We start from the raw sequence: 15,524 nt of genomic DNA, 5'->3' as shown, positions 1-15,524 counted from the left end.
CCTGGTAAAGAAGGCCACCTATTGGTAGATGGGTAAAAAAGTTATGAATTACACTTTGGATGGTGTATCAATACATCCAGTCACTACAAAGATACAGGCAGCCTTCCTACCTTAGTTGCCGGAGAGGTAGGAAACCGCTCAGGGATTTCACCATGAGGCCAATGGTGACTTTAAAACAGTTACAGAGTTTAATGGCTGTGATAGGTGATAACTGAGGATGGGTCAACAACATTGTAGTTACCACACTCCTCTCTTCCCTCCCTGTCTATAATTTATATATATACCCAATACCCTCTATAGGACCTCAGTGACCTATCCTCTCGTTCTCCTTTCATTCAGTCAGTCAGTAACTGATCCATCGAAATGGAGCTAAGCACAGGCAAATTCCGAGAGGAAAACCTGGTTCAGGTTGCTGGGGCGGCAGGGTAGCCTAGTGGTTAGAGCGTTGGACTAGTAACCGAAAGGTTGCAAGTTCAAATCCCCACGCTGACAAGGTACATCTGTTGTTCTGCCCCTGAACAGGCAGTTAACCCACAGTTCCTAGGCTGTCATTGAAAATAAGAATGTGTTCTTAACTGACTTGCCTAGTAAAATAAAAAATAAAAAAATAAACCAGACACTGGGAGATTACTTCACATTTCAGCACTACAATAACCTAACACACAAGGCCAAATCTACTGGAGTAGAAGACAGTGAATTAGAATTTTGACTTAAATCTTCTTGAAAATCCATGGCAACACCAGAAAATGGTTGTCTGGCAATTATTAACAGCCAGATTGACAGAGCTTGAATAATTGTGCGAAGAATAGTGGGCAAATGTTGCACAATCCAGGTGTGGAAAGACCTATAATCTCCGTAAAACTTCCGTGCTTCTACAAAGTTTTGACTCAGGGGTGTGAAAACTGCTGTAAATAAGACATTTCTGCTTTTAATTTTAAAAAAAATGTCAAACATTTCTAAAAACATGTTTTCACTTTGTCATTGTATGGTATTTATTGTGTGTAGATGGGTGGGAGAAAATTGATTTAATCCATTTTGAATTCAGGCTGTAATACAACCAAACGTGGAATTTAAATCAAGGGGTATGAATACTTTCTGAATGCACTGTAACTGTTTCGACCAATTCATTCAACAGCTGAGCCATCGCCCACAGATCCAAAACACCTACCGGTTTGTGTCATGAGATCATAACGTTCCAAGAGCAACTGGACTTGACTCCACTGTAACTATCAACATGTCTTCAGTCACCGAGCGCAACAAAAAGCCCCTCTAGACAGATGATTTTCATTGAAAAGTAGGCTACAGGAGTCATTTTACAAACGGACAAAAAAATTGCAGATGTTGTGCATCCTCTTACCTTCTCCTCTTGTCTTGAATGAGTTTCCAAAAAAGAACAATAACAAAAAACACTTGAAAGAAACAAACAAGAAATCACATCTGCAGAGACCAGAGTTTGTCCCTATTTGTTTTTAAACGAAGCTGGAGTCCATCACGTCCTCAAACAAAAGACAATTGGTTAACTGTCAGAAATGATGGATGGATTCCGTGACCATCTGGGGTTCTGTTCCTTTACCAGGAGCTGGCCACGGTACTGAAACCGCTTACCGTGGAGGAGGGAATGAGAGACACAATTTCTAGGCCACCTTTGTCTTGAGCATGTGAGCCTTCGACTACTGTACACAAACCGGTCAATCCAATACATTCGCACACAATGGTCCTATAGACAGTCACGTATGCCACCACATTTTAAAATGAGCTGAACTGCCTGAGCAGTGAGCATTGCTATTACATAATCGCCTTGTGTATTATAGCTCTAGGCATGCACTCCTAATTGAACTACTTCATTTGTAGACACATGCAATTGATAAATGTACAACCGATTTTACACAGGCTACAATAATTAAGATGAATATTTTATGTGTTTAAGTGGCCAAATGAATTACCAAACCATTAAGGGAGACCTTGCCAAGTACTGTAAAATCCGACCAGGACTGGATCACGACTGCCCCCTGTGGACGTTAATCATTTCACAGGAGTGCATGATGAGTGAGATTTAAGATATCCACTACAATATTTTAATGAATGCAATGAGAGAGAAATTAAACTAACGAATACATTAGAATTCTAGCATTATAAACTGTCTGAATCGTCTAAGTCAAGAAAATCTCATCAGTCAAAGTCAACAAATACCTTTATTGATCCTGAGCGTTGATTTCAGAGGAGGGACATTGATTACTTCACAGTGTGCCTGCCTACCTGCTGGGTCTCGGGGTCTGCTTCTCCATTGTAATGGAATGATAATATCAGACACCTTTAATTGGGGACTTAGGGGTGTTATTTCAACGAGAGCCAAGGGCTTGTTATGGCATACTAGAAGTTTTATAAAAATAAAATAACTGCATATATACACAGTATAAGCTTGAAGTCATTTACTGGGTAAACCACGGGCATCGTGATGCCGAAACGTTGGTGGTTAACACAGTAAATGACTGGGTGCGTATATATGTAGTGTGTGCCTCTGTATTTATTTTCTATAAGCCTACAGTTTACTCGCCATTAGTCTCTACTAACATGTTTGGGTGTTTGGCAGACTTTCAGCATAGCCAGCTCCACTTGGGAAGGAACAATACAGGCCTGTTGACACTCGGGCTCTTCGAAGGTTTTCACCACTGGATTGACTCAAAACTCAATAAGATACACTTCCATTGCTGTGGTGTACTAACATGAGAAGAAGGGCGGTAAACCAGGGCCATGTATTTAGAGAGTTGGACCACATTTTATAATGTTGAAATACTGTTCTAATTGTAGACATTCAGTTACACAGCATCGTTTAAATATTGCCCATATTTAACATGGCTGCCATAGAATTTTGTAGTGTCATGTAAATGCATAATAATGCAGTAACCTCAATGTCTCAACTCTCTACATATATGGCTCTGGGGATTATGTACCCCAGATTCATATTATTATATATATCAGAAGTATCAGAAGTATCTGTACTGGGATCTAAATTAAACTCAACAGAGGATGAAGTTCATAGACAGTTTACAGGTAGCACATCACAGTGTGGTTCTGGTTGAACAGACTTGTTTTCAGTAATGATCAGCATTGCATTTGAAACAGTTTGATGCGGGGATTTGATTGTGATGATAGAAGTATGTCAGAGATAATGAGACGGGTGGTTGGTGGATATGGCTTGTTTGGCAGGCTGGGTGATGAAGTGTCTCAGAAGAACGTCCTACAGAAAGACAGAAACAGGTGAATTACTTGGATGTCATCCGTTGAGGAGCCGTAAAACATGTCTTTAGTCACAAGTAGGAGCAAGTTAGAAATAACACCACATGCAGATGTGTGGAGAAACCCTATAGGTCTGTGTTCTCCAAAATGAACTAATTGAATCCACTGGTGGATTCCATTGGATTCTATTTGAGCCATGAATTGTGACCAGAAAGATTTCTTTCAACTAGATAGTTCATAATTTGGTTGGTACATGGGAACATTCCAAAAAAAGCATTTGATGGGTCACAGCACCAGAACAGTTGGGACAGCTTGGGGACCACCACTATAGTGTCACGTTCTGACCTTTATTCCTTTTGTTTTGTCTTTATTTAGTATGGTCAGGGCGTGAATTGGGGTGGGCAGTCTATGTTAGTTTTTCTATATTTTCTATTTCTGTGTTTGGCCTGATTATGGTTCTCAATCAGAGGCAGCTGTCTATCGTTGTCCCTGATTGAGAACCATATTTAGGTAGCCTGTTTTCCTTTGTGTTTTGTGGTTGGTTATTTTCAGTCTTTGTGTGTCTGCACCAGAAAGAACTGTTTTGGTTGTCACTTTGTTGTTTTGTATTTTTGATGTGTTCAGTTTCTTATTAAAAAGATGAACACTAACCACGCTGTGCTTTGGTCCTCTCATTCTTCCACCGACGACAACCCTTACAGAACCACCCACCAAGAAAGGACCAAGCAGCGTGGTAACAGGCAGCAGCAGCAGGAGAGGCAGCGATACCTGGAGAGATGGACTTGGGAGGAGATTCTGGACAGCAAAGGACCCTGGACTCAGCCAGAGGAATATTGCCGTCCCAAAGCAGAGCCTTACGCATGGTGTCCCCGGTTCGCCAGCACAGCCCAGTGGGGGCTATTCCACCTCGCAGGCCTGGCTACGGGGAGCATTCAACCAGGTAAGGTTGGGCAGGCTCGGTGCTCAAGAGCTCCAGTGCGCCTGCACAGTCTGGTCTATCCGGTGCCACCTCCACACACCAGCCCTCCGGTGACAGCCCCCTGCACCAGGCTGTCTCTCCGTCTTTTTCCTACAGGTGCTCTCGTCTGTCCTGAGCCGCCAGAGCAGAGGTGGGCAAACTTTTTGACTCGCGGGCCACAATGGGTTCTAAAATTTGACAGAGGGGCCGGGCCAGGAGCATTTGGAGGGAATGTTTGGGCCGGATATACTAAAGCATTAAATGTAGTGCATGCAAACCTCATAGCACAGTAAGAACACTACAACCCAATTTATTAACTGTCTTTCAAATGTGAAAAATAGCCTTTATCAGTTAATAAATTTGTCTCAAGGAATATGCAAGATATGGCATTTACATACTATTTCGCAGATACTGGGAGGAGGAAATGTAAATAGATTAAAATAACATACGCACTGTGATTTATCAAGATTGCGTCTGTTTTTAATAAGTTTCAATCGAAGGTGCAAAGTTAAAGAAATCAACATTTATTGAAAAATGGAATCACTTTCAACATTCAAAACATATTATTACACAACGAAATACTCAAGCTCAATAATATCTACTTGTGTTAAACTCCGCAAAATCATGGATGGATTGTCCTGACCGCGCGCTCTACAAACTCGCCACGGACGCCCTCGCCTTCACGCGCAAACTGTACACGTGTATCGTTGCCAAGCACACAGACATAGGCTGTATTAAATATCCTACCTGCAGCTGAAAATTTAAATTAAGAGCGATGTGCGGCGTGTTAATTAAGCTACTGTACCACTGCTGTGCGTAAATGCGCATTGCTCTTAATTAAAAGACGCACTTCCAAACTTTCCATATGCATTTTTTCATAACACAGCAGAAAAACTCACCATTTCAGTGGGAACAGTGTTGTTGGTCTCCCTTTTTTGCCAGTGCATCAAAGTCTGGAGTTTTGTTGTGGCAATTCTCAGGACAGATCTGAGGTGTTGGTCAGTTAACTTGGATCTGTGATGGGCTTTGTTGATTTTCATGACGCTAAACGTCTGCTCACACACGTAGGTCGAGTTTGGAAACGCGGTCTCGTTAAGTGAAGCGTAAAAGTCATTCAGTTTAAGAGACTTGAACTTCTCCTTTGAGACGGAGACAGACTGAAGATCGATCAGTTCCAATTGTAGCTCCTGAGGTGCTGATTCGGGGTCTTGTGACAGGGGACAGGACACCAGTTGAAGTGACTTGTCAATTTTTTCAAAATCACAGAACCGACGGCAAAATTCTCTGTGCAGATCGTCCAGTGATTTGCAGTATTTCTTCGCATTTCGGGCGGCCTCTTTCTGCACGGCTAGTGTGGGGAAATGTGCGAAAGATTTGTTTGACATTTGCCTGGAGAATAAAACCAGCTTGGATTTGAAGGCTCTCACATTTGTGTACATGTCGTGCGCAAACTGATCTTTCCCCTGTAGCTTCACGTTCAGCTCATTCATGTGTGAAAATATGTCCACCTGAAACGAAGTGAAAATTAAAGTGAAATAAAGAGAAATACGCGCCACTCCAACAACGGTCAATGTGTTTTGAGTGTGCCATCTATTGGGGAAACGTGGGCATTGCAGGGAAAGGGGAAAAAGGAGGTTTTTACTATAATTTGGACAAGTTCGGCGGGCCGGATTAAAAAGCCTAACGGGCCGTATGTGGCCCGCGGGCCGTAGTTTGCCCATGTCTGCGCCAGAGTCTCCCGTCTGTCCTGAGCCGCCAGAGTCTCCCGTCTGTCCTGAGCCGCCAGAGTCTCCCGTCTGTCCTGAGCCGCCAGAGTCTCCCGTCTGTCCTGAGCCGCCAGAGTCTCCCGTCTGTCCTGAGCCGCCAGAGTCTCCCGTCTGTCCTGAGCCGCCAGAGTCTCCCGTCTGTCCTGAGCCGCCAGAGTCTCCCGTCTGTCCTGAGCCGCCAGAGTCTCCCGTCTGTCCTGAGCCGCCAGAGTCTCCCGTCTGTCCTGAGCCGCCAGAGTCTCCCGTCTGTCCTGAGCCGCCAGAGTCTCCCGTCTGTCCTGAGCCGCCAGAGTCTCCCGTCTGTCCTGAGCCGCCAGAGTCTCCCGTCTGTCCTGAGCCGCCAGAGTCTCCCGTCTGTCCTGAGCCGCCAGAGTCTCCGCCAGCCCTGTCTGGGTTGGCGCCCCCCCTTGGGTTGTGCCGTGGCGGAGATCTTTGTGGGCTATACTCGGCCTTGTCTCAGGATGGTAAGTTGGTGGTTGAAGATATCCCTCTAGTGGTGTGGGGGCTGTGCTTTGGCAAAGTGGGTGGGGTTATATCCTTCCTGTTTGGCCCTGTCCGGGGGTGTCCTCGGATGGGGCCACAGTGTCTCCTGACCCCTCCTGTCTCAGCCTCCAGTATTTATGCTGCAGTAGTTTGTGTCGGGGGGCTAGGGTCAGTTTATTAAATCTGGAGTACTTCTCCTGTCCTATTCGGTGTCCTGTGTGAATTTAAGTGTGCTCTCTCTAATTCTCTCTTTCTTTCTCTCTCTCGGAGAACCTGAGCCCTAGGACTGTGCTTCAGGACTACCTGACATGCTGCTGTCCACCTGGCCGTGCTGCTGCTCCAGTTTCAACTGTTCTGCCTTATTATTATTGAACCATGCTGGTCACTCATGAACATTTGAACATCTTGGCCATGTTCTGTTATAATCTCCACCCGGCACAGCCAGAAGAGGACTGGCCACCCCACATAGCCTGGTTCCTCTCTAGGTTTCTTCGTAGGTTTTGGTCTTTCTAGGGAGTTTTTCCTAGCCACCGTGCTTCTACACCTGCATTGCTTGCTGTTTGAAATTTTAGGCTGGGTTCTGTACAGCACTTTGAGATATCAGCTGATGTACGAAGGGCTATATAAATAAATTTGATTTGACCTGCCAGAGCCGTCAGCCAGCCAGGAGCTGCCAGAGCCGTCGGCCAGCCAGGAGCTGCCAGAATCTCTCTCCTGTCCGGAGCTGCCAGAGCCGCTCCTCGGTCCAGTGGCTCTCTCTACGATGATCTTCAGTCCAGGGCCCGCTACGAGAGTCCCCGCTCCAGAGGCGCCACCTAAGTGGGCCAAGACTGAGGTAGAGCGGGGTCCACGTCCCGCACTGCCGCCGTGAAAAAGGCCCGCCCGGACCCTCCCCTTTTGATTAGGTTTTTGCGGCAGGAGTCCGCACCTTTTGTGCGGGGGTACTGTCACGCCCTGACCTGAGTATTCTTTGTTTTCTCTATATATTTTGGTTAGGTCAGGGTGTGAAATGGGTGATGTATGTGTTTTTGTACTGTCTAGGGGTTTTGTAGGGTCATGGGGTTGTTTACCATCTAGGTGTTTATGTATGTCTATGGTTGCCTAGATTGGTTCTCAATTAGAGGCAGGTGTTTATCGTCGTCTCTGATTGGGAACCATATTTAGGCAGCCATCTTCGTTAGGTATTTAGTGGGTTATTGTCTATGTGATGCATGTTTGCACTCAGTATTTATAGCAGTCACGGTCGTTTTGATATTTTTGTTTTTTTGTTTGTTTAGTGTACTTTGTGTTTGGTTTCATCTATCATTAAAAGGATGTATTCACATCACGCTGCGCTTTGGTCTCCTCACTACGATAATTGTGACACATAGATTGTACTATATGTTGAGTTGATGGAGAGATTATACAATATGTTGAGTTGATGGCAAATGTACTTACACCTCATCTTCGTATTCTTTTGGAGGTGACACTGCTATCACCAGCTCAAACCAATCCTAAAGACACACAGACAAATAAAGAAATGAAAAATCTATCACGTTTGGCTCATATAACATATTCCTAAAACTGTGACATGTCTATCCCCTTTCCATACAGTATTTCTATGGTTACAAAATTTCACAAACGACCTATTGGTAAAATTGATTCCACCCCTCCTCTCTTCTCTGCCCCACACTCCCCTTCTCCTCTCTTCACTATAAAACCAACTGGTCTGAGTGTGAACGTTTTGATTACGGCTGGCCTTTATAACCATATCAATGAAACTCATGTACAGCAACAAATGACCTTCAGTACAAATGATCAGGGCAGTACCAAACAATACAGCATCAATATGATACATGTCTGTTTATTGAGAATAGTCATGAGCGTAAGCTGCCTAACTCATCCATTAGGCTGTGAGAAATACCCAATAGTATTTCTGATCTTTGATATTGCTGTCAGAGTTGCTGTGAAACAGACAGTAGTACCCCTCCACTGTTCCAGGCCAAGTCTAGAGAGTTCTCTCCTTCTGTCAGTGAGGAGTCAGTCAGGACCTTCCCATTCACAGCCATCACCTCATCTCCTGGTACTATCCCACCTGGGGAGGCACACACACACACACACACACAGGCACACACAGACACACACAGGACAATAAACTCATTAATTGCTGTCTGCATTATTTTTTTTTACAAACCACAACCTTAGTGCTGCCTATGTAGATTGAATTTTTGCTTTGGAACCAGATCCCACTCAATAGCCTGGGATTAGTTTCTACTATGACGTCTCCAAGAGGATATGAAATGAGTCAGCCTGATGAATACCAGACTGAGAGATTGGGTATAATAAACCTTTTCTCATTGCTATTCTGAAATCATACACAAAACAACATTCCAACTTTATTGTTAACAACAGAGCGTAAGGAAAGAGAATCTTGTTTGTCAGGTTCTTTATATGAAGCCAAAATCAATCAAGTGTTGAAACACAAAATAATTTGTCTATGTACACCAACAACAACAAAGCATAGCTAAAAGTAGTATTGATGTGTTGCATTTCGAATAGAATGCTTTAACATATACAAATGGGGTTGCTTTCTTATGGACTTCGTTATGACATTTATGGACTCACCATGTTTGTCTACTGAGCTTCCATCATAAATGGCAGATACCACTAGCTTTCCCAGAGGGGAGTCTACACCCCCCTCCACAGCCAGGTCAAGTGGTCCAACCTAAGGTAAGAGAGATCAAATCAAATCAAATTGTATTTGCCACAAGAGCCGAATACAACAAACCTTAAAGTGAAATGCTTACTAATGCAGTTATAAGAAGATAAAAAAGAGGGAAAAGTATATTTACTATAATAAACTGGATTAAAAAATGTATCTATAAAATAAAACATAAGAAAAATATAAATAATGAAGGAGCAACAATAAAATAACAGTAGCGAGGCTAATATACAGGGGGGTACCATTTACAGTCAATGTGTGGGGAACCGGTTCGTCCAGGTAATATGTACATGTAGATAGAGGTAAAGTGACTATGCATGGATAATAAACAGAGAGAAGCAGCAGAGTAAAAATGGGGGGTCTTATGGTTTGGGGGTAGAAGCTGTTCAGAAGCCTTGTGGAGTTAGATGTGGTGCTTCGCTGCCGCTTGCTGTGCGGTAGTAGAGAGAACAGACCAGGGTGGCTGGAGTCTTTGACCATTTTTTGGACCTTCCTCTGCTCTTGATGGTGCAGCAGTAGAACTTTTTGATGATCCGAGGACCCATGCCAAATCTTTTCAGTCTCCTGAGGGGGAATAGGCGCTGTCGTGCCCTCTTCATGACTGTCTTGGTGTGTTTGGACCATGATAGTTTGTTGGTGATGTGGACACCAAGGAGCTCTCAAGCTCTCAACCTGCTCCACTACAGCCTCGTCAATGAGAATGGGGACAATCTCGGTCCTCCTTTTCCTGTAGTCCAAAATCATCTCCTTTGTCTTGATCACAATGAGGGAGAGGTTGTTATCCTGGCACCACACGGCCAGGTCTCTGACCTTCTCCCTATAGGCTGTCTCATCGTTGTCAGTGATCAAGCCTACCACTGTTGTGTTGTTGGCAAACTAAATGATGGTGTTGGAGTCGTGCTTGGCCATGCAGTCATGGGTGAACAGGAAGTACAGGAGGAGACTGAGCACGCACCCCTGAGGGACACCCGTGTTGAGGATCAGCGTGGCAGATGTGTTGTTACCTACACTTACCACCTGGGGCGGCCCGTCAGGAAGTTCAGGATCCAGTTGCAGAGGGAGGCGTTTAGTCCCAGGGTCCTTAGTTTCGTGATGAGCTTTGAGGGCACTATGGTGTTGAACGCTGAACTTTAGTCAATGAATAGCATTCTCAAGTAGGTGTTCCTTTTGTCCAGGTGGGAAAGTGGAATGTGGAGTGCAATAGAGATTGCATCATCTGTGGATCTGTTGGGGTGGTATGCAAATTAGCTGATAGTCATCTGACCACTTCCTTATTGAGTGAGTCACGGGTACTTCCTGCTTTAGGTTTTGCTTGTAAGCAGGAATCAGGAGGATTGTCAGATTTGCCAAATGGAGGGTGAGGGAGAGCTTTGTACACATCTCTGTGTGTGGAGTAAAGGTGGTCTGGATTTTTGTTCCCTCTGGTTGCACATGTGACATGCTGGTAGACATTGGAATTACATGTAATCCATTAATTACATACAATTGAAAGATTTAGATGCATTGTCATCATCCTCCTGAACGTCTGTATGAGGAAATAAAGGAATGGTTCTGCAGGGCAAGATTAGCTGTATGTTCCCCGAAGTAAAATGTGTTTGGATCCTTCTTTCCTTCATGAAAAGCTTAGCAACCTGGGAAGTATAGTCATAACTGGACAGTTCATCCTGAGGCGGGTTCTGATTACCTTTTTGATTCTCAGCTGTCTCACGTCTCGTCCAGCTATCTGCTCCGAGGAGAACTGTTAACACAGCCAGAGAGCAGGGTGGTTACATCACAACACTGGATCACAGTGAATAGACATGTACACACAAAAAGGGGTTCCAAAAGGAATCTTTGGCAGTGCCCATAGAACCCTCCTTATTGACAAAGTTATCCTATGGGGACAGCCGAAGAACCCTTTTAGGTTCTATATACTGTGGCACCTTTTTTTCTAAGATTGTATAGATGGTACAATCTATACATTATATCTTCATGATATATGGCTTTAGATGTAGAAAACTGCTTCCCTGAGGTGCATTTACTTTCTCAAAGAAAGATGAGAACAAAAGAGAGGTTTCCAGGAAGGCTATAACACAGACTGGCTGTAACAGTGACTCGATGAGGATCTATGGTTACCTAGAAGGCATGGCTCACATTGGATGGAGACTGACATTTGCACACAGCTTTATAGTCAAAGACATGTTTCACAGATCTTCAAAGGCACGTCTTCTGTTTGGTCTCTTGGTAACGATATTATTGGCATCCCACTGGGCACATGCTGGTTGAATCAATGTTGTTTTCAACAATGAAATGACGTTGAACCAACGTGGAATAGACGTTGAATTGACGTCTGTGCCCAGTGGGATATGAATGATCTACTTCTTCAAAGAGATGTATTTGCATATGGTTGGTTCTACACCTGTATACATGACATGATCCTATATGTCTAATAGTCTGGCAGATATATACAGGCTCCGCTCAGGCATACAGTACCATGGAGAGGGGATCAAAGTCTTCCACATATTTCTGAAAGACAAACAACATATGATTAGACCAGGGTTTCTTTCGGACCCAAAGTTGGCCCTGAGGATGTGAGAGGTGGGTCCCGAGTTATGAGTAAACTTTGATAATAACACACTGTTTCTATTTATTTTGGGTTGTTCGAGGACAGTACATTTTTCATTTGGGTCTCGAGCTGAAAAAGCTTAAGAGCCTCTGGATTAGATAGTTCACCGTGTCATTTCTGCATTGAGGTTTAGCACCACTAGGAAACATGGTTGAGCAATAGGCCTGCAATATAGCCTTATATCACCCTGGTCTCAGCTGATTTATTGCTCTAGTCCATACAAAGGATTTGGATAAGTCTGACATTTTACACAATCTGTGATGTAAACTGAAAAGGCAATACTTTCATTTGTTAGTTTACAACATTGTAAAACTTCTTCATAGGTTCAACACAAACCAGATCAATGTAGCGTACCATTTATCATTATGTATCTAAATCACTTTGGCATGTAATCAGGCCCTAGCAGAGAATGAGTGTGCTGAGTGTTGAAGAGCTAGATTTCTTTTGACAACCACTTCTATGTCTTTAAATGTACTTTAAATTGATGAATTTAATAATATGAGAAAAACCAAGCTTGTGGATCCATTTTCCATATCTTTCCATCTCAAGCTTTGTAAAATAAAGGTCTATGCGACTGTAGCGATAAGAACGTCAGTATGAATATCAGCTAACTATATATTCAACTCTTTAAATAAAATTGTTGCTTCAAAAACCAATGTTTTATTGCTAAAACCAACACATTTCAGCGTTTCAATGCAATGGTTGTAACTACAGTGGCTTGCGAAAGTATTCACCCCCTTGGCATTTTTCCTATTTTGTTGCCTTACAACCTGGAATTAAAATGGATTTTAGGGGGGGGGGTTGTATCATTGGATATACACAACTTGCCTAACACTTTGAAGATGCAAAATATTTTTTATTGTGAAACAAACAAGAAATAAGACACAAAAAAAACATAAAACTTGTGAGTGCATAACTATTCACCCCCCCTAAAGTCAATACTTTGTAGAGCCACCTTTGGCAGCAATTACAGCTACTAGTCATTCAACTGAGACTGCTCTCCTCTGTATCACGGAGGCGCTCCACACTGCTAAAGCTAACTCTCTCTCCTCTGCTCTCATCCTTCTAGATCTATCGGCTGCCTTCGATACTGTGAACCATCAGATCCTCCTCTCCACCCTCTCCGAGTTGGGCATCTCCGGCGCGGCCCACGCTTGGATTGCGTCCTACCTGACAGGTCGCTCCTACCAGGTGGCGTGGCGAGAATCTGTCTCCTCACCACGCGCTCTCACCACTGGTGTCCCCCAGGGCTCTGTTCTAGGCCCTCTCCTATTCTCGCTATACACCAAGTCACTTGGCTCTGTCATAACCTCACATGACATGGTCTCTCCTATCATTGCTATGCAGACGACACACAATTAATCTTCTCCTTTCCCCCTTCTGATGACCAGGTGGCGAATCGCATCTCTGCATGTCTGGCAGACATATCAGTGTGGATGACGGATCACCACCTCAAGCTGAACCTCGGCAAGACGGAGCTGCTCTTCCTCCTGGGGAAGGACTGCCCGTTCCATGATCTCGCCATCACGGTTGACAACTCCATTGTGTCCTCCTCCCAGAGCGCTAAGAACCTTGGCGTGATCCTGGACAACACCCTGTCGTTCTCAACCAACCTCAAGGCGGTGGCCCGTTCCTGTAGGTTCATGCTCTACAACATCCGCAGAGTACGACCCTGCCTCACACAGGAAGCGGCGCAGGTCCTAATCCAGGCACTTGTCATCTCCCGTCTGGATTACTGCAACTCGTTGTTGGCTGGACTCCCTGCCTGTGCCATTAAACCCCTTCAACTCATCCAGAACGCCGCAGCCCGTCTGGTGTTCAACCTTCCCAAGTTCTCTCACGTCACCCCGCTCCTCCGTTCTCTCCACTGGCTTCCAGTTGAAGCTCGCATCCGCTACAAGACCATGGTGCTTGCCTACGGAGCTGTGAGGGGAACGGCACCTCAGTACCTCCAGGCTCTGATCAGGCCCTACACCCAAACAAGGGCACTGCGTTCATCCACCTCTGGCCTGCTCGCCTCCCTACCACTGAGGAAGTACAGCTCCCGCTCAGCCCAGTCAAAACTGTTCGCTGCTCTGGCCCCCCAATGGTGGAACAAACTCCCTCACGACGCCAGGACAGCAGAGTCAATCACCACCTTCCGGAGACACCTGAAACCCCACCTCTTTAAGGAATACCTAGGATAGGATAAGTAATCCCTCTCACCCCCCCCTTTAAGATTTAGATGCACTATTGTAAAGTGACTGTTCCACTGGATGTCATAAGGTGAATGCACCAATTTGTAAGTCGCTCTGGATAAGAGCGTCTGCTAAATGACTTAAATGTAAATGTTAAATGTACAAGTCTCTTGGGGTATGTCTCTAAAAGCTTGGCACATCTAACCACTGGGATTGTTGCCCATTCTTCCAGGCAAAACTGCTACAACTCCTTCAAGTTGGATGGGTTCCGCTGATGTACAGCAATCTTTAAGTCATACCACAGATTCTCAATTGGATTGAGGTCTGGGCTTTGACTAGGCCATTCCAATACATTTAAATGTTTCTCCTTAAACCACTTGAGAGTTGCTTTAGAAGTATGCTTACGGTAATTGTCCTGCTGGAAGGTGAACCTTCGTCCCTGTCTCAAATCTCTGGAAGACTGAAACAGGTTTCCCTCAAGCATTTCCCTGTATTTAGCGCCATTCCTTGAATGCTGACCAGTTTCCCAGTCCCTGCCAATGAAAAACATCCCCACAACATGATGCTGCCACCACCATGCTTCACTGCGGGGATGGTTTTCTCGGGGTGATGAAATGTTTTGGGTTTGCGTCTGACGTAGCATTTTCCTTGATGGCCAAAAATCTCAATTTTAGTCTCATCTGACCAGAATACCTTCTTTTGGGGAGTCTCCCACATGCCTTTTGGCGAACACCAAGTGTGTTTGTTATTTTTTTCTTTAAGCAATGGCTTTTTTCTGGCCACTCTTCCTTAAAGCACAACTCTGTGGAGTGCACGGCTTAAAGTGGTCCTATGGACAGATACTCCAATCTCTGCTGTGGAGCGTTGCAGCTCCTTCAATGTTATCTTTGGTCTCCTTGTTGTATCTCTGATTAATGCACTCCCTGCCTGGTCTGTGAGTTTTGCTGGGCGGCCCTCTCTTGGCAGGTTTGTTGTGGTGCCATATTCTTTCCTTTTTTTAAATAATGGATTTAATGGTGCTCCGTGGGATGTTCAAAGTTTTGGAGCTTTTTTTATAACCCAACCTTGATCTGTACTTCTCCACAACTTTGTCCCTGACCTGTTTGGAGAGCTCCTTGGCCTTCATAGTGCCGCTTGCTTGGTGGTGCCCCTTGCTTAGTGGTGTTGCAGACACTGGGGCCTTTCAGAACAGGTGTATATATACTGAGATCATGTGACGCTTAGATTGGACACAGGTGGACTTTACTTAAGTAATTCTGTGACTTCTGAAGGTAATTGGTTGCACCAGATCTTATGTAGGGGGCTTCATAGCAAAGGGGTGAATACATAAGCACGTCTTTTTTATTTGTTTGGATTTTTTTTTGCAAGTTTTTTTTTTCATTTCACTTAACCAGTTTGGTCTATTTTGTGTATGTCCATTACATGAAATCCAGATAATAATCCATTTAATTACAGGTTGTAATGAAACAAAATAGGAAAAATGCAAAGGGTTGAAAGCTTTTGCAAGGTACTGTATAAAACATTGATTTTTGAAGCAAATTTCCATTGTTACTGAAAATCAGTTTTTCTGTTTCCTCCACTGTTCAATCACTGTTGT

At 44.3% G+C, this 15,524-nt stretch overlaps 1 protein-coding gene across 1 annotated transcript in view; it reads right to left on the bottom strand.

The window, feature by feature from the left end:
* Positions 1–2,173: 2,173 nt before the first annotated feature.
* LOC124037569 (harmonin-like) overlaps positions 2,174–15,524 on the bottom strand; it is a 41,081-nt gene continuing 27,730 nt past the window's right edge. Inside the window, exons 15-20 of the mRNA XM_046352393.1 lie at positions 11,618–11,650; positions 10,830–10,883; positions 9,049–9,148; positions 8,409–8,518; positions 7,882–7,937; positions 2,174–3,238 (exon numbers count right to left, since the gene is read on the bottom strand). Of these exons, the coding sequence (XP_046208349.1) occupies positions 3,226–3,238; positions 7,882–7,937; positions 8,409–8,518; positions 9,049–9,148; positions 10,830–10,883; positions 11,618–11,650 (366 nt within the window). The 3' untranslated portion in view covers positions 2,174–3,225. The remainder of the gene's footprint in view (positions 3,239–7,881; positions 7,938–8,408; positions 8,519–9,048; positions 9,149–10,829; positions 10,884–11,617; positions 11,651–15,524) is intronic.

The sequence above is a fragment of the Oncorhynchus gorbuscha genome, linkage group LG06, assembly GCF_021184085.1.
Source record: "Oncorhynchus gorbuscha isolate QuinsamMale2020 ecotype Even-year linkage group LG06, OgorEven_v1.0, whole genome shotgun sequence".
Lineage (NCBI taxonomy): Eukaryota > Metazoa > Chordata > Actinopteri > Salmoniformes > Salmonidae > Oncorhynchus > Oncorhynchus gorbuscha.
This window is presented reverse-complemented; position numbering and strand designations above follow the sequence as displayed.